Consider the following 23,650-nt stretch of genomic DNA (forward strand, 5'->3'; position numbering starts at 1 on the left):
TAAACCCAGAGGTTACCAGAAGCTCAGGAGTGGTTATCTACCACTGCACGAACAGGCCCCGATTAGGCTGCATTCTTCAAGAAACCTCGATGCATATCACTTCTTTCTCAAAGCTTATCTGCTGTAAAAAGGATGTGAACCCTAGGTTCTTGCTTCACTGGCCCAAGTGCGTCAGAACGGAAGCTACCGATGAACCTCCTCTCTTGCTGAAAACACTGCTTACCAAGTACGCCATGTCCTGGCTAGACAGGGACCATGGTAATCCGTGTGCTCCTTTCCTTGAAAATCAGACACATTGGAGTCGGCTCTCCCCACAAAGGAAGGAAACCCATGGTTTGTGGACCACCACATCTTTATTTAAAAAGCATAAAATCAGTGTACAAAAGAAATACTCCAGTTGTAAAAGCCCCATGCAAGCTCTTTGCTTACCAGCACTAAAATTCCACTGAACTGATCAGTCCTCAGCACACACCTTTAAAAAATCAGCAGAAAGGGCATCGTCAAGGTATTTGAGATGACTACAATCGCAGCAGTCATCTCACTTAGCTACTCTGCGCTCCTGCACAGCTCAGTAGGCTGAACTCATCACTATGGGACTGCGCTTGTCTGCAGTAAGAGATCCAGCAGAGACAGGTGCCCTGCAATATGGACAAGAACCTTGCATCCCTTGGACCCTTTGACTTGGATGCAGCAACCCTACCATGTAGGAGCAGAAGGCACTTCCGTGTGTGTGTATATATAAAACTATCAGTTCTCCCACCCTCTGCTGCAGCCGCTTATGCTCTGAGAAGCCGCTCTCAAAAACTGCCAACTTAGAGAGAGATGCCACCAATGGCAGAGAAAGCAGAAAATCCCCCACCTTCCCTGTGTACAGCTTTGGATCCCAGCCATCGTACCCTTGAGTGATTACAGCAGCACAGAACAGTCATTCTGATAGGACACTTAAGAGCAGCACGATTCTGAACGAGACTCTGCACACATGGAGAAAACCCCATTATAGGTTTAGCCATGTGGATTCCAAGCTTGCAGCTACCCCAATGGTCCTTGAGGTGGTTAATGGGGAAGTTACAACCTTGCATGCTTCCAGAGCAGCAGGTAGTACCCCACCTCACGTGCCAAGGTCTTCACAGAGCTGCCTCCCCAGTTTAGAACATGGGGAATGGTTGTGCACCCTGCAGATTTAGAAGTAAACCCCACACTCTTGCCAACTTCACATTCTTGGGTCTGCGACGGCATTTGGGAGCCATCCTAGAGAATGCTATGGTGGAGAGACTTCACATCTGGAATGATGTTTGCCTGTTCAGTGCCCTTGTTCTCTGGAAGAAGATAGCACCTCTAGAGAAAAAGGGAAACCCTTCCTGTTAGGGAGGGTTCTTGTTGGCTTTCTTCAGCAGAGAGCTGGCAACAGCCAATGCACCGCCTTGCACAAAGCGCACAAAGTTGTCCCCGGCTAGTGGACCCATGGCATAAAGTCCTTTCTCATGAACAGATTCATAGGTGAAGGGATCGACATCAATAGGGTTCCTCTTGGAGCTTACTGGCTGATCACAGTCAACTGCCAAGTCCATCCCGTTGTTGGGCAGGTAAGACAGGTTGGGGTTGGAGCCAATGAGAACAAAAGCCATGGAAATGTTGTACATTTTCTGGTGGCCCTTCTTGTCATGGAAGATGCACTTCCTGTCCTCTGTGAAGGAGACAATGTGATGCTCAGGAAGGCTGAGGTAGCCCTCGTATGGTCCCGGGCAAGGGACAGCCTGCTCTTTCATCATCTGGTGGACCTTGTGGTACTCGGGATACATGTTTTTAGGGAGCTGGTTGAAGATGAGAGCTGGGTCATTGACCCTCCGGCGGAAGGCATGGATCACCGGAATGTTGCAATGGTGAGCGAAGAGGATCGCATCCGCTGCTGTTAACCCAGCACCGACGATCAGGACTGGATCAGACATCATGCCAATCTCCTTGTTCTTCATGGCTTCTTCGAGAGCCGAGAGTGTGTGATGAACAAAAGGAAGCTGCTCCCCTTTGACGCCAAGCCAGGAGGGGCTGTCGTATGTCCCTGTGGCTAGGACCACGTTTTCTGCATGCACAGAGAAGGGCTGCGTGCCACTGATGGTTGTGACAAGTCCATCCACCTGGAAGAGGCTGCCACTGTCCGTGGGTGAGCCGTCTTTTGGTTTCTCCAAGAAATTCCACTCACAGCTGCTGTCTCTTGAAGTCTGATGCTTGTAGCTGGAGCCTTCATCGAGGCTCAGTTTCTTCACGGACGTCACAAGAGTCTCACAGAGGAAGTTCTTCTTTAACCCTTTCTTTGCCACGTAGTATTGGTAATACTGGACGATGTCTCCAGCGGTCGCCCTGTTATTTCTGAAGCCCCTGCAATTGGGAGATGTGGTATGTTAGTATGGCTTGATAATTAAAGGACACCTCTCCAATGATAGTTTGACTAGGCATCTCAAAACCCCCATGCACTTCTGATGACAGAGCTTTGCAGCCACATACAGCAGCGTTCAGACTGTCAGGAAGTCAAGTTATGTTATAGTGCAACATAAGAAAGCCCCCAGTTCCTGAGTTTTGCAAGTCGTATCTAGGGTTACAGAAATTCTCCAGACACCAAGGGTTCTTAACCTGGGGTGCATGGGGTAAGTCTAGGTCAGTGATTCTCAAACTTGGGTCCTCAGGTGTTAATGGACTTCAACTCCCATAATCCCCAACCAAAGGCCACTGAGGCTGGGGATTATGGGAGTTGAAGTCCAATAACACCTGAGGACCCAAGTTTGAGAATCCCTGGTCTAGGTCATCAGTGGGAAATCTTCACTGCACCCAGTTGAATTTGCTTCCTGGCACACCAGAATAAAGTTCTTCAATAAAGTATTCTGAGCAGTACTCTGTTAACAGGGATGCCCAGATGTTGACCACAACTCCCATCATCTTCAAAGATTGTGAACCACCCAGGGACTTCTGTATGGGGCAATACAGGAATGTACTTAAAAGGCCATTGCAGCTGAAGATGGGAGTTGTAGTCAATATCTGAGAATCCTTGTTACAGGGAACATTGATTCCGAGGACTTCTCCCCCACCCCGCCAATTTTTACTGGAATTTTATGAAGTTATACACTTGGAGTAGGGGTCCATGGGGTAATACCTTAGGATCTGGGAGTCTGTAAGGTGCATCAAGGTTTAAAAACCACAACTTATGCCCTCATTCTATTATTGTTTTGCGTCTAGGTTTGTACACTAGATCAGTTTGAGCAACAAAGCAAGTCAATCTGCAGCCCCCATCTAGTACAAAGGTAGAACATCCTCTTACAATTATTCTGTTTTACCCAGAGGGTTTTGGGTAGGTTACCGCAAGCCAACGAGATCTGGAGAGATAAACATACAGAAGCCAATTCAGCTTCCCTCTCTGTCCCAGCCAAACTGTGCCTACCAGAAGACATCCCAAGTAAGGTTTGAACAAGGCTTCTGGAAGCTTCCTTCGCCTTGGCAAGCCCTCAAGGAACAGTGGGGCAGGAGTTTGTTAGGAAACCGCTTCTACGTGCCTTCTTTTATGTGACTCATGTAGCACATGCTGATCACGGAAGACAGGAAAGAGACAAGCAAGGCTCACGAGTGGTGGTGAGGCCACTGGCTCCAGCCGCGGACTTGTGCAGGTGGCTCCACTGACCTGCTCACTCAAGCGGTCTGGGGCTCCCACTCAAAATGTTCTGGCCAGGTGCACATGCATCAGCTGCCATCACTACTCCCCCCTTCCTCCTGCATCCTGCCCTCTGCCTGTACAAGAGGCAGAAAGCAGGACATGATGAAGCACTTCCTGTTGCTCCAGCTTCCCTGCTGCTCCCATCACAAGGGAGGAAGAGGCCAGGCTTGGATTGGGAGTTCTGCGATCCACAGGCTTGCAACAGTCTGATCACAGCAGAGGATGAAGGGCTGCTGGGGACCTCGCTCATCTCCCTGCACTCTTGCAAACACTTGCACAGACTACCCTTTGAAAGAATGTAGGGAGAGGAGCAAGCTCCCTAGAAGCCCCTCATCCTTCCCTGCGTTTCTCTTAAAGGCTTCCAAGAACCAGATCGACTCTTGGGAGCGTTTGCAAGGGGCTCAGACGATGATGAGAGGCTACATGCAGCCTCCATCCTCTCCCCTGCTCTTTCAGAGACCTGCAAGCTCTCAACCTGACCTTTGCTAGCCTTTCAAGGGGGGCTGGGGTGATAACTAACCTCTGGAGCTACCCAGGAGGTCTTGGACCTACACGGCAGTTTCAATGAGAGAGTTTCCTATGAGCACCACCACAACATTAAGTCCCCAACTAAGAGAGGGATCTTACCTTTTCTTCCTGCTCATCCAGTCCTTGAACTCCAGATCTGGAAGCTCCATCCAGTCTCCCCGGCTCAGCGTGAACATGGATCCCTCAATAGACTACAAAATCAAGACAGCATACTGGCTGAGTCACATGAATATGGTGGGAAGTTAGGCAACTAGAAGTTACACAATTCAATGTCTCATCATATGAAGTTTAGCTGATCTGCTAAAGCTTGTATACAGGGCCAACCTACCCCCACATCCCCTGCACGATTATGGTTAACACAGAAGAGAGTGCCTTCTTGTGCATGTGCTATCTGAAGTTTTGATCATTTGCATTAATAATGTTGGATTTAAAATCTCCTGTCCAATTAATGGAAGACAAGGACACTTTTTTCGTTTTTCCAAAGACATTTTGACCAACCACCTGTACACTGCAGCTCTAGTGATGATTAGGCTGCAGCAGGTCTCACAAGCATGTTGGCCCTGTGGAATTTGCTCATTGTTGTAAAAAAGGAGATTTGAATTGTAGAGGTAATTTATCTACTCAAAAAAATATTTTGGCCTCTCGTATATAAGCAAAGCCAGGGTTGGTGGTCCATTTTATTTTTTTCTATCTATGTAAAGTGCTTTTGGAACTTTTGTTGAAGAGTGGTATATAAATATCCATCATATTTATATCTGTTTGCTACTAGCAGTCTGAGCCACCTAATGGCACAGTGGGGAAGTAACTTGCCTAGGAAGCAAGAGGTTGCTGGTTCGAATCCCCGCTGGTATGTTTCCCAGACTATGGGAAGCACCTATATCGGGTAGAAGCAATATAGGAAGATGCTGAAAGGCATTATCTCACACTGCGCAGGAGGCGGCAATGGTCAACCCCTCCTGTATTCTAACAAAGACTCAACTCAAGGGCACAACTTTACCTTTACTGGCAATCCAGCAAACCTTTTCTATGACATATTTTCCCTAAACTGCCCCCACCACCATTTTTGTTGGAAGTAGATTTCAATAAGGCAAGAACAGAACCACCCTAACCTCAAACAACTCTCAATTTGTCCAGATGCTGTTGCTCTGCCACAAATTCAGTGGCTGGAATTATGGTTTTCTGGAGATGCATCACTATGTGGCTTACCTCTGCTAAAATGAGCAGAGAGGCACCTTTGAAAGTGGTTGCTTTCCTGTTTAGTGGGGGCGATCCACTGCCCCTCCCAAACCTAACACAGCATCCCTCCAGTGGTGGTTAGTGTCTACCTTAGAGTTGTTTTTTTAAGACTGAACTCTTTCGGGACAGAGGGAACCCTCTTGTTTACCTTTATATTTAAACTGCATTACAAATGTTTGTTGAAAAGTGAAATATAAATACTAGTAGCTATTGTCATCACGTCTAGAGTCATTCACAAGAGCATGATGGCCCATCCATACAGATGGAAAGAATCCCCTTGGATTAGGGCTCTGGAGCAAGACGACTAGGAAGCCTGCAGGAGACACTCATGGATGACACTTACATGCCAGGCTCCTCCAGGAAGGTTTTTGCCAAGAACTAGATGAGGAACCGCTCTGTCAGGCTGATGCCACCAGGTGAGGACCGATTCTGCTGCCCCACCAAAGTCTGTATCTGGGCGGAGCAGGGAGTCAAAGAGGATCGCAACCGGGCTAGAGGACCGTCCTTCCAAGCCTTCAGACAGGTAATCCACATCCTGGAAAGAATATTAAAGTCTACCTTAGACACTGTAGATTCAGAATGCTTTAGCTGTAGACACTTTCCCAGTCCAGGGGCCCTCAAGGTTGAATCCCCTGATGTTGGATGAGAAAGGAGAGTTGGTCTTGTGGTAGCAAGCATGTCTTGTCCTCTTTGCTAAGCAGGAAGACGACATGCGTTTGCTCTGTATGATTCCCCTTAGGGGGTGGAGCTGCTCTGGGAAGAGCATCTAGGTTCCAAGTTACCTCCCTGGAAACACCTCCAAGATAGGGCTGAGAGAGTCTCCTGCCTGCAACTTGGAGAAGCCGCTGCCAGTCTGTGAAGACAATACTGAGCTAGATAGACCAATGGTCTGACTCAGTATACAGCAGCTTCCTATGTTCCTAACTCCCATAAGCCCTATCTGCCTAGCTCAACCCTGGATTCTGTTTCCTGATAGCAACAGATTGGACCTCTTCCTTCAGACTTTAAACTGTCTGCAAAGCGGGACCTGTAAATGTATTATCATGTATACCTTTCTCTTCCTGAGTAAAAAACAACAGCACACATACAAGAACAAAAAAGGAAGTCTGTGGTGGTCCCACTGGCACAACCCACATGAGAATGCAGCATGACCCATTTGTGGATTCAGAGTCACTAGTGAAGGAGAACAGGTGTGTGTGTACATTTATTTTATGTATTTACACTTTATATCCTGCTCTTCCTCTAAGGAGCCAAGTCTCATGGCTGAATGGGGATTTGAACCCGGGTCTCCACAGTCTTCGTCCAGCACACTAACTGCTACACCACACGTGCACTAAACTGTAGCTTTGGCATATGAATTTGAGAAGATATCCACGTTCACATCGCCTCTGTCTGGCTGTTGTGTTGTCTGTTATTTCCCCATGTAGAAAACCTTGACATAGAACATAGAATGGCCAAAGGCAGCGCTAGGGGGAATGGTCATGAGGTCAAGATGTGACCCTTGGTTTTGTTTTTTGTATAAGGCTTCTTATGCCCTGGATGGACAAGCCAGCACTAAACAGAACAAGATGAGTCATTTCCTCAGAAACCACTTTGGAACAGATTGTGTCAAACTCTGCAGTCCTGGACTCCATTTTACATTGATTTGGATTCTTGGTCTAGGACTACAGAATTTGCACATTGGATGGGAAAGACATCAACTAATTTAAAGCACATTTCCTTTTTCCTAAAATCCCATTTGGAACGGCTGTCCCTGCCTTTAGTTTCTTTGAGAGATGTAAATCCTGTTTTTCAAATTAAGTTCTCAAGGCAGCTTCCGAAATAAATCCAGCCAACACATGCACAGTTAAAAAAATCGAACAGTGACACAGCAGCTAGCAACCAAGTCAAAGGGGATCCTAGATACCAGGCAGACCCTTTACTACGTTTATATCTCACGCTTCCCCTGAGGAGCCCAGAGCAGCGTACAAGGTGATGTTTATCCTCACAACAACCCTATGAGTTAGGATAGGCTGAGAGAGAAGTGACTGGCTGAGGGTCACCCAGTGAGTTTCATGGCTGACTGGGGATTTGAACTCACATCTCCCCAGTCCTAGTCCAACCATTACACCACACTGGCTCTCTTTGCCTGGTGCATAAAAGGTAACTGAAGATTCCAGGCACACACACATCTCTGGAGAAGTTTTGACAGCTGGGTGCTACCACAGAAAAGGCGCTGTCCCCAGCCCAACTGAGGTGCAGCTGCGGCAAATGCAGCCACATAGGTACATAGGCAGCTGTCATATACAGAGTCAGACCATCAGTTCATCTAGCTCAGTATTGTCCACACAGACTGGCAGCGGCTTCTCCAAGGTTGCAGGCAGGAGTCTCTCTCAGCCCTATCTTGGAGATGCTGCCTGGGAGGGAACTTGGAACCTTCTGCATGCAAGCCTGAAGGTACTCTTCCCAGAGCAGCCCCATCCCCTGAGGGGGAATACCTTACAGCAGGGATCCTCAACATTGGGCCCCCAGATGTTCTTGGACTTCAACTCCCATAATCCCCAGCCCCAGTGGCCTTTGGCTGGGGATTATGGGAGTTGAAGTCCAAGAACATCTGGGGGCCCAACGTTGAGGATCCCTGCCTTACAGTGTAGTCTCCCATTCAAATGCAAACTGGGGTGGACCCTGCTTAGCAAAGGGGACAAATCATGCTTGCTACCACAAGACCAGCTCTCCTCCTGACCTAGGTGGAAAAGCGAGGAGACTTGACTCGAGCCAAAATGTCCTTCCCATTTCAACACAGGTGCTTTACTTTAGAGTCAACTTCTTTTGGAGGAGCCAGCCCAGCCCACGGCAGTATCCTGCACTCGCTGATCTGATCCCGATTCTCAGACCAACAGGGTTCATGCCACACCAACCTGGTCTACAACCGAGACTTCTGGTGTCTCTTCTAGTTTCCTCTGCAAGATGGGATTCGGATGGACCGAGTTTCTTCTGACGTAGGGGATGTTACCCGACAGCAGGTAAGACAAGCAGATCCCCGAGGGGCCATTTCCTGGAAGAGAGAGAAATCAGGTGGATGAAGGAGGAGACCTTTTCCAGAGATGGAGGCTCTCGGCAAGCTATTTTGCTCACCAAGCTGCAAGGCAATGGAACAGTGGCACGTAGAGACCAGTCCTGCAGGACTGAGCATGGCTTGCCCCTTTGCTAAGCAGGGTTCACCATGGTTTGCATTTGGATGGGCGACTACATGCAAGCACGGCCTGCCATCAGGTATTGGAAGGGGCCGTAGCACAGTGGCAGAGCATCTGCTTGGCATGCAGAAGGTCCAAGATTCAATCCCTGGCAGCATCTCCAGGTAGGGCTGGGAGAGACTCCTGCCTGAAACCTTGAAGAGCTGCTGCCAGTCAGAGTAGACAATGCTGAGCTAGCTGGAACAAGGTTCTGACTATATAAGGCAGAGCTTCAGCCTTCCATGTGTCTCTGGACTACACCTCCCATCATCCCTAGTCACAGTGGCCAATAAAGCTGCGAGCTGTAGGCCAATATCTGCAAGAGGGCGACCCTGGTTTAGAGCACGGATTCCCAGGCTTGGGTCCCCGGATGGTGTTGCACTACAAGTCCCATCATCCCCAGGCCACTGTGGTCTGGGGATGATGGGAATTGTGATCCAACACCATCTGGGTACTCTGGGCTGGGAACCCCTTGTTTAGAGAGATCGAGGCCTGCCCAAGGACCATATTCACTGCTTCCAGTGCCAATAAATCTTGGCCAGCCATGGAAACCTGTAACGTTTCAGGCAGATTGTTGTGAGTTCAGGCACCACAGTCCTCTGAGCGAGATTAATGTTTTACAGGGTCTCTGCAGAGCCATCCGTCTTTTCTGCCTCTTTACTGAGCCATAAAAGTCCGAATGTGTCAAACCAACACAGCTGCGCGTTGCAGGGAAGTGGGTCAGGGTGACAAAGCAACCTCCAGTCCGTATGAGAAGACTCGTACATTCGGCCGAGTCATCAGGCTGTACGAGGCAGCTGGGAGCGAAGACCTCTTCTCGGACTACTTTCACAGCTCTTGTTCCTGCCCAAGCACCAAAAGGTCCCCCCTCCCCAGCTAACTGAAGCTTGTGGGAGGTTGCATTAGAAGTCGAGGAGTTAAAAGTTTGCAAGGGCACTTATTTATTTATTACATTTATCTCCCGCTCTTCCTCCACGGAGCCCAGAGCGGTGTACGACATACTTGAGTTTCTTCTCACAACAACCCTGTGAAGTAGGTTAGGCTGAGAGAGAAGTGACTGGCCCAGAGTCACCCAGCTAGTTTCATGGCTGAATGGGATGGAAAGGGCAGTCTCCAGAAATAAAGGTGCAAAGGGCTTAAACACCAATGGGGACAGGAAGAATGTGAGTGGACACATTCTAACAGGGATTCCCAGACGTTGCCGACTACAACTCCCAGCATCCCCAGCTGCAACAGCCTTTGCTTGGGGGTTATGGGAGTTGTAGTCAAACAACTGGAAATCCCTGTTAGAGGGAACACTGCCTGTGGCCTGTTCCAGCATCTGGGGACCCACAAAAAGCAGACTGCCACCATGGCTATAAGTCTAAATTTGTCTGCAGCTCAATCTTTTGCTTGTTTAGTGTGGCGTTCCCAAAAGTCCTTGTTGTTTGACTGCAGCTCCCATCATCCACAGCCTTCAGCCACAGCCGCTGTGGATGATGGGAGCTGTAGCCCATCTGGGGGCCCAGGGTAGGAATGCCTTCATGCCTCAAGAAGGCTTCATGTTCGCTTGGAGGATCCTTCTGGAGACACTCCAAAGGACTGTAACAAGATCTGCCCTTTGACCCATCCAAAAATAAAAAATCTTTGGTCAACTCATCAGCTAATATATCACACCTTCACATGCATTAGAACAGAGAGTTGTGCTAATTACAGCAGCCCCCATCTCCTAGTTACACACCAGCAGTGGTGTAGTTGCACGTTCAGAAGGGCAGGGGCTCTCAATGACAGTGACCATCGTGGCCACGCTCACCCTAATGGCCACACACCCCACTCAAACAGAGGCAATAATTTGGGGGGTGGGGTCTGTTATGAGAAGTCGAGGATAATCTCCTCTTCCTCCATGGCTTGAACCTCATGCGCAGTGTTTCCCCTAAGGTGTGCACACATGCTCACAAGTCGTCGTTTTTCTATGTCCGCCCAGTTAATTTTAGATCCCGCTCAAGTTGGAATCAGGGAGGCCCCATTCTGAACGCATGTGTGCACACACTGCCTTGATACTTCCGCCCAGAACAAAACTCATTCCTCACAGATGAAAAAGATTAGAGGGAACACTGCTCTTCTGGGTGAACAGCCACATGAGCAGTCTGGATTGTCAACCACAATGCTCCTTGTAACGAAACAGGAAGAATGGCAAGAAGATCAATTCAGTTATGTAATGCTCTGCCAGCACAGCAAGAGCAGCCTATTCATATCAATCTCTTTTAGAAAGTCTCAGCATCCCTCCAGAGACCCTGGAGGAAGACACAGTACCAGGACTGCCTCCAATTTTGTGCTGCATTTTGTATTTTGGTCTGTTGCAATTTAATGTGTGTTTCTATCTTATGTTTCAATGTTGTGTACGCCCAGAGAACAATTTGATATGGGGAGTTCGTTATTATTATTAGCAACATAGACAAGCTTTGCAAGTGCCATAGGGGGCAGGGAGGAGAGAAAAGCGCCAGCAGCCCTTTCTTATAAGCTTTGCAAGGCATGTGTGTGTGTGGAGCAGCCTTCTCTCTGCACTTCTTGCACAGCTTGAAAGCATCAGATCAATTGCAAACAGCTGCTCCAAAGGCAGCCGTGGGAGGCATCTTACAGCCCTGCTGCCACCCCAGCCATCCGCCACCCGAGGCAGAAGCAACTGCCTTACTTTGCCTCATGAAAGGCCATTGATTCTCCAATGCTCTTCACCATCCACAACACACCAAGCCCTACAGGACTGCCCCGGACTTGTCACCACTTGCGGAAGTGGCGAGTGCTAAAGGGTCTTCCAGAAAAAGCTACATTTTGAGCCATGCCTTGGTGGTTAAGGGCCAGTGACCAATTAAGAGCTTAAGCAAGACTTCACTTATGACCAACTTGCCAAGAGGTTGGTGGCCAAAATCCATTGGATGGCATGCCTGTAGGTCACGGGAAGATAAGCCTGCAAGAGCTTATGCAATACTCCTCTTTGCAATGGCCATCTCAGAAGAGAACAGTTCCCTGTCCACAGATAAGAGGAAGAGCTTTTTAAGCCTGGGAGGAAGGACCGTGGGAAAGGAAAGCAGGCAAGAACCAGCAGACAGAGTAGCATATGCACAGCTGGCGGGCTTAGACCAGAGTTCTAGCACAGCCACTTTTCGCTGGGAGGAATAGTTGCAACCCACTTTACAGAGCAAAGAGGGAGGACTGTAGAGCAGGGATTCTCAACGTTGGGTCCTCAGATGTTACTAGACTTCAGCTCCCATAATCCCCAGCTCCAGTGGCCTTTGGTTGGGGATTCTTGGAGTTGAAGTCCAATAACATCTGGGGACCCAACGTTGAGAACCCCTGCTGTAGAGGACTCCAAAACAGAAGGTGGATACAAATAGTTCAGGCCTGCTCAACTTAGGCCCCTCCCCCAGCTGTTTTTGGACTCCCATAATCCCCAGCCACAGTAGCCAATAGCCAGGGGTTATGGGAGTTGTAGGCCAACGTCTGCAGGAGGGCCAAAGTTGAGCAGATACCTGGAACATATACTTAGCAGGTGGAAATTTGCTCTGGTGTTCATGGGGAAAGCAGCCTAGGCAGATATAATAGGTAGCAAACAGTCTCCTTGCATCAGAAGAGGATAGACAATTGGTTTAGTGAACACCAGGGTAAGTACCAGGTCAATAGAGGAGAGCTGGTCTTGTGGTAGCAAGCATGACTTGTCCCCTTAGCTAAGCAGGGTCTGCCCTGGTTGCATCTGAATGGGAGACTTGATGTGTGAGCACTGGAAGAGATTCCCCTCCGGGGATGGAGCCGCTCTGGGAAGAGCAGAAGGTTTCAAGTTCTTTCCCTGGCAGCATCTCCAAGATAGGGCTGAGAGAGATTCCTGCCTGCAACCTTGGAGAAGCCGCTGCCAGTCTGAGTAGACAACCCTGAGCTAGCTAGACCAATGGTCTGACTCCGTATATGGCAGCTTCCTATGTAATAGTCCTTCTGCATTGAGCTTGAGTTGGCACAGATACAGAGTACTCACACACACAGTTAAGCATATGGACTCAGGGCAGCATGCAAACCCCGTTATCCACACAGTGCTAGCTGCCCATGCCGCAGCACTGAAAGAGGAGAATTCTGGTGATGGCGTTACAGATCAGTTCCTGCTACATTTAAGAACCGCAATCCATTTGCTTTCAAATAAGCAAAATGGTGTTCACACCAGAAGGGAGGGTGGCTCCAGGACAAGGCTTGCCCCGGTCATAGTTTTGGCCCTGCAGCTTGAGATATGGAATACAAGGCAAGATTGCAGCTACTGGTGGTGACTGCCGATTACTCAGAGCGCACTTACCTATGACCACCACAGGAAGAGGCTTGGCACTGTTCTGCTCCAGATGCATGTGTAACATGGTGCACAGTCTGTGTCTCTCTCTGCAAAGTTCCAGGAACAAGTCCGCCTGTTAATGATAACGACAAATGCGGATCAACATTTCCAGAATGCTGCCTCAAGCCCTCTACTTTTTGCATATAAACAGTTTAACAGTACAGCCTGGTTTCATTTTTAGGACCACTTATACTTAAATACACAATTTTATCTTTTTTAAAAAACAACAACTGAGAACTGAATTATAAAATATTTTTAAAGACTTGGCATATCATACTGCTACACACGTTGAATGCAAGGCTTGTTGGCAAGCCTACCATATGACATTTCATAAGCTGCCAGATATCACAGCAAGGAGCCTCAAGATGCTGGACACAGCTCTTGGTCATGCCCAGTCCAACACCACCTGGGGCCCCAAGCTTGAGAAACCCTGATCTAGAGTTATTGGAACCAAAACATCTCAGGATCTTCAAAGCTGAGAGGGGAAGAACAAGGAGAGGAGAGCTGGTCTTGTGGCAGCAAGCATGACTTGCCCCCTTAGCTAAGCAGGGTCTGCCCTGGTTGCATCTGAATGGGAGACCTGATGTGTGAGCACTGCAAGATATTCCCCTCAGGGGATGAAGCCGCTCTGGGAAGAGCAGAAGGTTCCAAGTTCCCTCCCTGGCAGCAACTCCAGGATAGGGCTGAGAGAGATTCCTGCCTGCAACCTTGGAGAAGCCGCTGCCAGTCTGTGAAGACAATATTGAGCTAGACAGACCAAGGGCCTGACTCCATATACGGCAACTTCCTATGTTCCTAACTCTTCCCTCGAGAGGTTCCGAGACAGAGTATGACTGGTGAGAGCGGGCATTTCTGTCAAGTACAGTGAGTGAAGAGAGGACTTGGGCCGCTTCCCAAGAAGAGATTTCCCCACATGCTTGGCAGATAGCCTTGGTCTTGACATAACTGGCTTGCATAAAATGTCATTCTATTACTGTAATCTGCTTTTGAGCTTGGATTGGCCACTGGCATCCAGGAAGACAGCGTGCTTCAAGATCACGGCATTCCCCACGGACTGGGCAAAGAGGCATCTTTTAAAAGTGGCAATTCTCTTTGAGCAGGGAGAGAGCAACTGGCCCTATCCACCCCCAGCAGAGTACCCCCCTGCCCCCGATTATTGCTGGCACTGATCTTATGTTTCTTTTTAGGTTGTGAACTCTTTGGGGAAAGGTACCCATCATCTATCTATCTAAACTGCTTTGGGAACCTTTGTTGGAAAAGTGGTATACAAGTATGAATGTGATGAATATTTACCCTAATATGCAGGGTATATAAATATTTGTAATAGTTTACAATATGCAGGTAATTCTGAAAATATAGCAACTGCTTTAGAATAATATGAAGCAAAGGAACAAGCTAGATGCAATTCTCTGGCGTGTTTAAGGGGAGAACAAACTACAAGCCCCATGAAGCTGCTTTGAAGTAGCAGTGCTGTGGGGGAAGTTAACTTTCCCCCTCCATCCCAGTCATTCTCCCCCCAAGTGCCATTACCTCTGCTGGGCTGGGGAAGAACATAGCTCTAGAAATGCCTGCATTTTTCTCTCTGGAATACTAATAGTATTATTAGTATTATTTACATTTATATCCCGCTCTTCCACCAAGGAGCCCAGAGCGGTGCACTACATACTTGAGTTTCTCTTTTACAACCACCCTGTGAAGTAGGTTAGGCTGAGAGAGAAGTAATTGGCCCAGAGTCAACTAGTTAGTATCATGGCTGAATGGGGATTTGAACTCGGGTCTCCCCGGTCCTAGTCCGGCACTCTAACCACTACACCACGCTGGAGGAAGCAGCCAGAAGTCTCTCCCCGAGTGCTACTTCCCCAGTCCAGCATCCAGATGGGGGAAAAGCCACACGGGACTGAATTTTTTAAGAAAAAACACAAGCCATAAGAAACCTTGATTTAGCCATTTCTCATGCTTCACCCCGTGTCCACAGCTCGTGGAGAGAAGAGCACGAGAGCTTCTCAGCTAGTCCCCCCACTCCCGAATCTATAAGGTAGTTCACATGACCATGAACTGGCTAGGACAGGTGTCCTACCTAGCTTTGTGTACTCCTGATTTTTGGTCATCAGAAGATTCCTAGGTGGCCAGGCTCCAATGGCATTTCCTCCACTCTTGATAATATGCTGGGTAAAAGAGCTGGGTGTGACAATGCCGTTGGGGCCTGCACCTGCCTCCCGCTTGATCACTTCCCTTTCTTCCTACCTAGGTTTTTGCTGACAGACAAGGGAAAGTTGCGAACATGCACAGCTCCTGGGGCTGGCTGAGATGCCTGTCATACCAAGTTCATGGTCATGTGAGTTGCCTTTATGTATCAAGATCAGTTCTCACAGAGACATTTATGAGTGAATCGTACAAGGACAAGTTATCTGCAAGTCCGTGTATGCTACAGAGACATTGTGGTTGCAATTCTGCATATTACTTGGGGTGCTTTTCATGTCTATGTAGTGTACTTAGCAGTGACAGGTAAACCATATTAATCCCTTTCTTAGGAATTATGCTGGTTCGTTGCATGCAGATCAGCAAAGTGTTTGCCATTCGAAGGCTTCCGACTTCCCTCTTCCAGGGAAAGGTACTTTTGGAGCGCAAAAAGTTACAAAGTTCGGCGCTGAAGAGACATTCCACAGAGCAGAATTCACCACAGCAAGAAGTGGCGAGTGCCCTGGCTTGAATGGTTTAAAAGGGGGGATATAGACCAAGGGCTCTGGAATGTGGGTCTCTAGATGTTGGAGTACAACTCCCATAGTCCACAGCAACAGTGGCCTTCTGGGGATGATCTAAATTGTAATCCAAACATCTGGGGACCCAAAAGTGAGAGCACCTGATCTAGACCTTCAATGCCATCACAGCTTGGTATTCAGAGGAATTCCGAGAAATACCAGGTCAAGAGCAATACCAGAACCTTGGTATCCGTATCAGAGGAATACCAGATCAAGAAATGAGAGGCCACCGACGGTGCATCCCCACCCCATATCTTTCAGAAACATCTGGCAAGCTGCTGCTGGAAACTGGCCGAACCAGCTGAATCGATCACCAGATCCAGCAAGGATCGCGGAGAGCTTTGTGGATCTCAAGATGGGTAGCTGACTGCAGAAGACTGAGACACACTAGAGCTGTTGGGGGTTAAGCCACAGAGGTAACAGAGATGGGCAACATGCCCAAATGCTGTGGCATAGGAGGATAGGAAGCTGCCTCCTATCGAGTCAGGCCATTGGTCCATCCTGCTCATTCTTGTCTATACTAAGTGGCTGTGGCTCTTCAAGATTTCAGGCAGGAGTCTCTCCCAGCCCTATCTGGAGATGCTAGGGAGGGAACCTGGGATCTCAGGTGCTCTTCAACTGAGCTAGAGACCCATCCCCTAGAAGGAATATCTTGCAGTGCTCACACATGTGGTCTCCCATCCAAATGTAAGCCATGGTAGACCCTGCTTAGCAAAGAGGACAATTCGTACTTGCAACCACACAACCAGCTCTCCTTGGTATCAGGAGCTGCTGCCAAGGCCATCCTGATGCGAACAGCCTATTCTTGGAAGGTGTTTGTATAGAACTCTATACAGAGGCTCTAATCTAGACCAACGTTACTGCAAGCAGCCTCAACCCACCCTGCTCTGTAGCTGGGAGGAATGCTGCACAGCAGCACCAAGCATAATCTGAATTAGCAGGTTGTCAAGATAACATAGCAGATCTATGCTCCAGGCATGCTTCGTAAGGTCACATACCCAGCTCTTCAACTTCCTGGCAAGTGGCATTTTCAAGACAAGAAAATGGGTGGAAATTGGAGAAGACCACCAATGAAGCACAGATCCTGTCTGCAACAGGCTTCAGCTATTCTCCATATGCAATGAGGGAGGCAATCATACTTCCAAAAGGATGCTCTGGTGGTGGAGCATGAAAGGAACAGAATGCTAGACCTTGATCCTGAGCCATAAGTCTCCAAATGTGTGTTCCCTGCATTGACTAGTTACAGCCACTGTTTCCTCTAAGGCATGTGCACACTCACAAGTTTTCTGATGTCCACTCAGTTAATTTTAGATCCCGCTCAGTTTGAATTAGGAATACCCCACTCTCAGTGCATGTGGGCATACAGTGCCTTGATACTGCCACACTGCCCAGAAGAAAACGATTGTTTTCCATTTCTGTGTGGAATGAGAGGGACCACTGGTCACAGCACAGCCCATCCTTCTGGATGATCAGAGGCACAGGAATATAGGAAGCTGCCTACTGAGTCAGACCATTGCTCCGTCCAGTGCAGTACTGATTACACTGACTGGAAGCACTGTCCGCATCAGGCAGGAGTCTCCCAACCCTAACCCTACCTGGAGATGCCAAGGAGAGAACCTGGGGCCTTGTGAATGCAAATGCTCTTCCCACTGAGCTATGGCTCCATCCTCTCAAGGGAATATCTTACAGCATGCACATGTAGCCTCCCATCCAAATGCAAACCAAGGTGGACCCTGCTCAGCAAAGGGGACAACTCATGCTTGCTACCACATGACCAGCGTTCTTCCCCAAATCAGAAAGCAAGTTGCTGATCAGCCCTGGTACCTCTTTCCAACAACGAGCCATTGCCTACATGAAAAGCTTCCAAACTTGTGCTGGGGAACTCCGAAGAACTCCTAACAGATCACAAGGAAGGCGCCACAGGTTTACATAACCACAAGCCTCCTGCCAAGGAAGTCCCCGGGTGTTTCCAAATGATTCACCGCTCTGCCATAACCTCCTTCCAACCAGTTTGCATTGGATGTAGCTGTGTCTGCCACATCACTGCATCAGGTGCCGTTGAATAATCCTGCCATTCCCGATGCAGAGATGAAACAGAGTTACCTACCCCCAAGGACATATACCCAGGACACACACACACACTCACACACACACACACTCCAGGAGATGAGCTGCTCCAGTGCAGGAAAGAGTTGTGCTTTCCAGCTAATTCAGGAAGTGCACTTCAGCTATCATGTTTGAGATGACCAAGGAATCATCTTGAGCTGTTATTATACCAGGCTCTGGTGAGGGTGAACACTGGTCTCATGGTAAAAGGTAAAGTGAGCCATCAAGTCGGTGTCGACTCCTGGTGCCCACAGCGCCCTGTGGTTGTCTTTGGTAGAATACAGGAGGGGTTGACCATGGCCTCCTCCCACACAGTATGAGACGATACCTTTCAACATCTTCCTATATCGCTGCTGCCCGATTCATTCATTCATTCGATTTCTATACTGCCCATCCAGAAATGGCTCAGGGCGGTTTACCCAGAGAAATAATAAATACATAAGATGGCTCCCTGTCCCCCGAAAGGGCTCACAATCTAAAAACACAAGATAGACACCAGCAACAGTCACTGGAGGTCCTGTGCTGGGGGTGGATAGGGCCAGTTACTCTCCCCCTGCTAAGTAAAGAGAATCAGCACATTAAAAGGGGTCTCTTTGCCAAGTTAGCTGGGGTGATATAGGTGTGTTTCCCATAGTCTGGGGAACAGACCAGCAGGGATTTAAACCAGCAACCTTCTGCTCGATAGTCAAGCATTTCCCCACTGCTCCACTGGTAGCAAGCATGAATTGTCCCCTTTGCTAAGCAGGGCCCACACTGGTTTGCATTTGAATGGATGACTACTTGCACAAGATATTCCCCTTAGAAGATGGGACCTTAGCTCAGTAGAAGAGCTTCTGCTTCGCATGCAGAAGGTCCCAGGCTCAATTCAGACTCAACCCCTGCTAGAGGCACCTCTTAACATGGTGATCCTCTTTATTGAGCAGGGGGAGAGTAACTGGCCCCATCCACCCCCAGCACAGGACCTCCAGTGACTCTTGCTGGTATCTCTCTTATGTTTCTTTTTAGATTGTGAGCCCTTTCGGGGGACAGGGAGCCATCTTATTGGTTTGTTGTTTCTTTGTGTAAACTGCCCTGAGCCATTTTTGGAAGGGTGGTATAGAAATCGCATTAATAATAGTAATAGTAATTCCTGGCAGCATCTCCAGGTAGGGTTGTGGGGAGACTCCTGCCTGCAGCCTTAAAGTTATCACTGCCAGTCAGTGTTGATGATACTGAGCTAGACAGGCCAAGGATCCGATTTTGTAAAAAGCCATTTCCCATGTTCCTAAGAACAGATGGGACACAATAAGTGTGGCCCAAACAACGAAGGAAGAACTGCACACCCAGATCTCCACAGCTTAGGCTGGACATACAAGAGAGAGAGAGAGAGACAAGAATGGCATGGAGACCTTGTTGCTCAATAACCTTGTCAACTCTAGGAACAGATTTTGCCATGCTTCAAAATCGGAGTAGGTGCAACAGTGAGACCGGAGAAGTCCATCTGCACCATGGAGAATGTGCCTCAGACATGCCACTTGCAAGGGGCTGAAGACCTGCTGTCTCCCTGCAACTGCGCTTAAGGCCAGGCTTCATCCTGAACACTCTGGAATCTACTGTGCAGTTTCGCTTCCTCTTAGCCAGTTGCTCAATTGCTTTAAGAAACCAACTTGGGGACCTAGGCAGTGCTGGCAAACTCTGCCAGAGCTTCGCTTATCTGCAAAGCCAGGGGGTCCCCAACCTTGTGTCCCCCAGAGGTTGTTGGACTACAGCTCCCATCAGTGATCATCCCCAGCCACAAGAGCCTTAGGGAACTGGGGGCGATGAGAGCTGTAGTCCAACCTCTGGGGAGCCCCGAGCTTGCGGATAAGGTAAGCTCTTGCAAAGTAATAAGCCATTTTAAAACCAAATAGTTTATTCTGGTATTCAGCCCGAGCACACAGAACTACTAGTCTATAATATGGTCAGCCGCTGCCAGATATGAGCATTGCAATCCAGAAACGAAATACTGCATTTCCCACGCTCTCTACTCCTAAGACACACACACTTGCGTCCCCAGGGAAGCTCTTTTATCAGTGGCAGCGGGTGGTCCCTGGGATAGGAGTGGGGGTGGTGATGGGTGGAGCCACAGGTAGTGAGAGGGGGAGCCAGTTGTGGACAGCTGTGGAGGCAGGATAAGCAATAACTGGCAAAGTGTAGATTTGTAGCTAATACATACACAAGGACACAAATCTCAATTGCTCATCAGCAGAGAAATATGGAAAACAGTTGCTTTATAGTGCTTAACACTACAGTAGTGTGTAGATTTGTAGCTAACGTGGCAGGATCAAACAAGCACGCACAGGAAGAGAGCTGTACAAGCCACAAGTAAAGCACAGGCTAGCTACAGAAGGCTACTTCTGTGCAGAGTAAATGCATTCTGAAGACACCAGGGCAGCTCTGTCTGCCTGATTTCAAAAACAAATCCATGAATTAAACAGAAAAATCACAGTTTTTTCAATTATGCTTGCTGCAGTGATGAACCATCTCATGTAAGTTGGAAGCAAAGATGCACGTGGACACCCTCTCCCTACTCTATGCCTGCTGAAGAGCTGGGTGTCACTCTGCTCACCTTGGGTGCCCACCACTTAGCCTGGGTGTCCATCCTAGCAACCAACAAATGCTTTTTGTTAATAGAGTTCACTTCCTTAGTTCTTGCCCAGTGAAACATAGCCCCTAGTGAAAATATTAATGTTACAGATACTGGCCACAATCCAGAGAAAAACATGGTTAGCTCTCTGCATAGCAAATTGATTTTTAAACTTAATTTTCCTTCCAATAGAATCCATTCCTTCTCTACACCACACCCACAAGGAAAGACACTTCTGCAATTATTTGAAAAATAGTTTGGACTTGGAAATCCATGCATATTCCCTAAAATAACTTTCTGGTTTCTTATGCCAGTTTCTAATCCAATTAGTCCAGCCTTGCAATTTGCTATTCCTTCCAATGTTTTATGGCATTTTGGGAATGGGCCATAATGCTTTGCATGCAGATCAGAGCAGAGAGTAAGGAAACACAGATCAGAGCAAAGAGCTCCAAACACACACAAAGCCACCAAAAGATCAAACTTGCCAAAAGCCAGCCAGCCTACCTGCTTTCTAACCAAAATGGTGATTGGATTCATCCAAGTAGGTAAAAGAAAAAAAGACCTCCCCACCCCCTGGGCACTCTGAGTGGCTGCCTGTGTAGTCAATCAGCCTAGTCCCTCTCCAATTGGTTTATAGGGCAGCCCTAGGACCACCCACTTTGCAAAACAAGAGTGAGCATGCTTATTGGCTCCTGACTTATTAATATTAATATTTTAAAGGATCTGGAGCTTCTCATTTGTTCTTTGCGGTTGGTGCTACAATTGCTCACCTCACAACTCTTAGAGCAGCTGAAGCAACAGGGAATCGGGGGGCGGGGAGCAGGCACACAAAATGAGAGACAGACACAACATGACTGATTGAGAAGTTTAAGGTGAGTACTGCCCACAGATAGTCTTATCTCTTATCAAGTGTACTGATTATTCAGAAACAATCCGCTATAAACACTACTCAGAAGATTCTTCGGGTTGTTATGGTTGACCTTTTGTTCCTTGGATTCACTCCTAGTAGTTTTCCGCTCTTGTGATGGGAGTCTGCATAGTCCCTATTCACGGCACCTGACACAGCTCTCCCAATGGGGAGATAGCATTACATAACCGCGCTCACTGCCTGGAAGAATTATCGCAGGCTGAGCCCCAACAGGGTCACCCACTGAAGCAAGAGACACTTGGCACGTTTCGTTTGGCAGGTGGCTGCAGCTGGCCCTTCCCGGCTGAAGAAATGCAACTCAAGAGACCAAGCACTGCATTCTCACCACAAATCTGCCAGCCGTTTCATTTAAAACATTTACAGCCCTTATAAGAAGTCAGTACATGGTGCTTTTGAAGAGAGGCAGGGCTTAGACTGTACAACCATCAGGCCTGTTCTGCAAGAATATTCCAGAATGCAGAGAACATAATTAAAAAGCCACTTTCAGGTACTCAGTTAGGAAGGAAAAGTTACAGGCAGCTGCGGTGGTAAGAATAAATGAATGCTCAAGCAGAGCAAGTTTCATGACCAACTAAAATATCACGACACAACAAACAGCCTGATTTCATTTTACTTGTTTAATTCATTAGATTGTTTCTATCCCACCATTCCGGGAAATACTGCTCAGGGCAGTTCACAAGAATGATAAACAATCTAATAAAGGAAGTAAGATAACTAAAAACAGGACCCCTTTAAAACCAAAGTTAAAAACCTACCTGATGAAGTCGCAGAGCCTAAAGCACTGAAGCTTTTTTTTTAGTAAGCGCTAAGAAGCCTTTCCCCCCACCTCCAACAACAACAACAAAAAGGATGTTCAGGTGGGTTTAAAAAAACAACAACAAAACCCCACAAGAACCCTGTAATAGTTTGGCTGGTCCTAATAAAGTTATTGCTCATAGTAGCAATTGGCCCTAAGGAGCCCCTCACTCTTTCCCTGCCCCAGAGCTGCACTCCCTGCAGGCTGGCTATGCGTCAGGTAGAGCAGCAAAGCTCTACCTGACGAATAGCCAGCCTGAAAGCAGCACTGCTCGGGGGCGGGCAGTGAACAAGCGAGAGGAGAGCAACTTGAGCCGACTCCTTGCGGATCCCACCACAGCTCCTTAGTGCAAGCCGCGATGGAGACCCATCTTCCCACTTCCTACATGCAGCTTTCTAGCTGCATTTGTTTAGAGAAGTTTCATTCTGTCCGGTTGGCTCCACCGCCCCGAGCGGAAGAATTCCCGGCATCTTTGCTGGGGGGGGGGGAAATCTATGATCCGCTACACATGATGAATCGGTCAGCGAAGCCAAGGCTTTCTTACCTCGGGTGGAGGGGAAGGCAAGCTGCAGATCCCACGAGAGCTCACTCGCACGCTCTCCTTTTCCGCCACCCACTCAAGGCAAGCCCCAGGAACAGCGCCGCACGCTCCGGTTCCGCTGCCGGCTTCTCCGCCTTCTTAAATAGCTCGCCGGCAAGCGGGCCGAGGGGGCGGGGCCAAAGGCCACAAGGGGCGTGACGGGGGCGTGGCGAATAATCGCGCTCGTAAGCGTGAGTCAGCACCTGCCGAGTCACTGGCTCGCTTTGTGAATGGCGCTTTGCGCTGCTGCTCTCTGGGCGCTCCGCCGGGACGGGAAAGAAACAGGCGCAGCGCCCGGAAAGCCATTTGGCTGGCAACCAAGCGTGGCTGCGCTCCTGCGCACCCCCTGAGGCAGGGGGTTCCCCACCTTGGGGCCCCAAATGTTGTTGGACTACAATTCCCATCATCCGCAGCCGCGATGGCTGCGGGCAATGGGAATTGTAGTGGACATCTGTATTATAATATTATTATTATTTATTTTATTATATTAATATAATGATTCACTATTATTATTAATATACTATTTATTAATATAATGATTCACTATTATATTAATATATGAATATTTATGTATTTTACTTTTTAATCAAATCAAATCAAATCATTTTTTTTCCGACCAGCGACCAGCATGAGATTAAAACAAATGTAGAAGAGAAGAGAATCAAACTTCTACTACAAACAATAAAACCAAATAAATTTTTTAAAGTCCTCCTGATTTTAATCTGCAGTCATTCTTAGTTTTAGCTTTTTGATGTTATGTACTAATATGTATTTTAACTTGCCTTTTAAATTGCAATCATCCTTAATTTAAGATTTGTCAAGTTATGTATCATCATAACAACATTGCATAATGTAATT

General features: G+C 48.0%; 1 protein-coding gene across 1 annotated transcript; it reads right to left on the reverse strand.

Annotated features, from left to right (window-relative positions):
- Positions 1-308: 308 nt before the first annotated feature.
- On the reverse strand, positions 309-22,907 carry OSGIN1 (oxidative stress induced growth inhibitor 1). The gene is made up of 6 exons (XM_053270385.1): positions 22,757-22,907; positions 12,986-13,091; positions 8,359-8,495; positions 5,805-5,996; positions 4,325-4,416; positions 309-2,373 (listed from the first exon to the last, which is right to left on the reverse strand). The coding sequence occupies exons 2-6, from the start codon at positions 13,041-13,043 to the stop codon at positions 1,362-1,364; spliced, it is 1,491 nt and encodes a 496-aa protein (XP_053126360.1). The 5' UTR covers positions 13,044-13,091; positions 22,757-22,907; the 3' UTR covers positions 309-1,361.
- Positions 22,908-23,650: the final 743 nt, after the last annotated feature.

Source organism: Hemicordylus capensis, chromosome 9 (assembly GCF_027244095.1).
Source record: "Hemicordylus capensis ecotype Gifberg chromosome 9, rHemCap1.1.pri, whole genome shotgun sequence".
In the NCBI taxonomy this organism is placed as follows: Eukaryota; Metazoa; Chordata; class Lepidosauria; order Squamata; family Cordylidae; genus Hemicordylus; species Hemicordylus capensis.

Excerpts from the sequence above, each read along its gene's own strand:
- OSGIN1 (XM_053270385.1), bottom strand. The coding sequence starts at position 13,043 with ATGTTACACATGCATCTGGAGCAGAACAGTGCCAAGCCTCTTCCTGTG. Across the intron at positions 5,997-8,358 it reads AAGTCTCGGTTGTAGACCAG|GATGTGGATTACCTGTCTGA; the intron begins GTTGGTGTGGCA and ends TATTCTTTCCAG. Across the intron at positions 4,417-5,804 it reads TTCCTGGAGGAGCCTGGCAT|TCTATTGAGGGATCCATGTT; the intron begins GTAAGTGTCATC and ends TTGATTTTGTAG.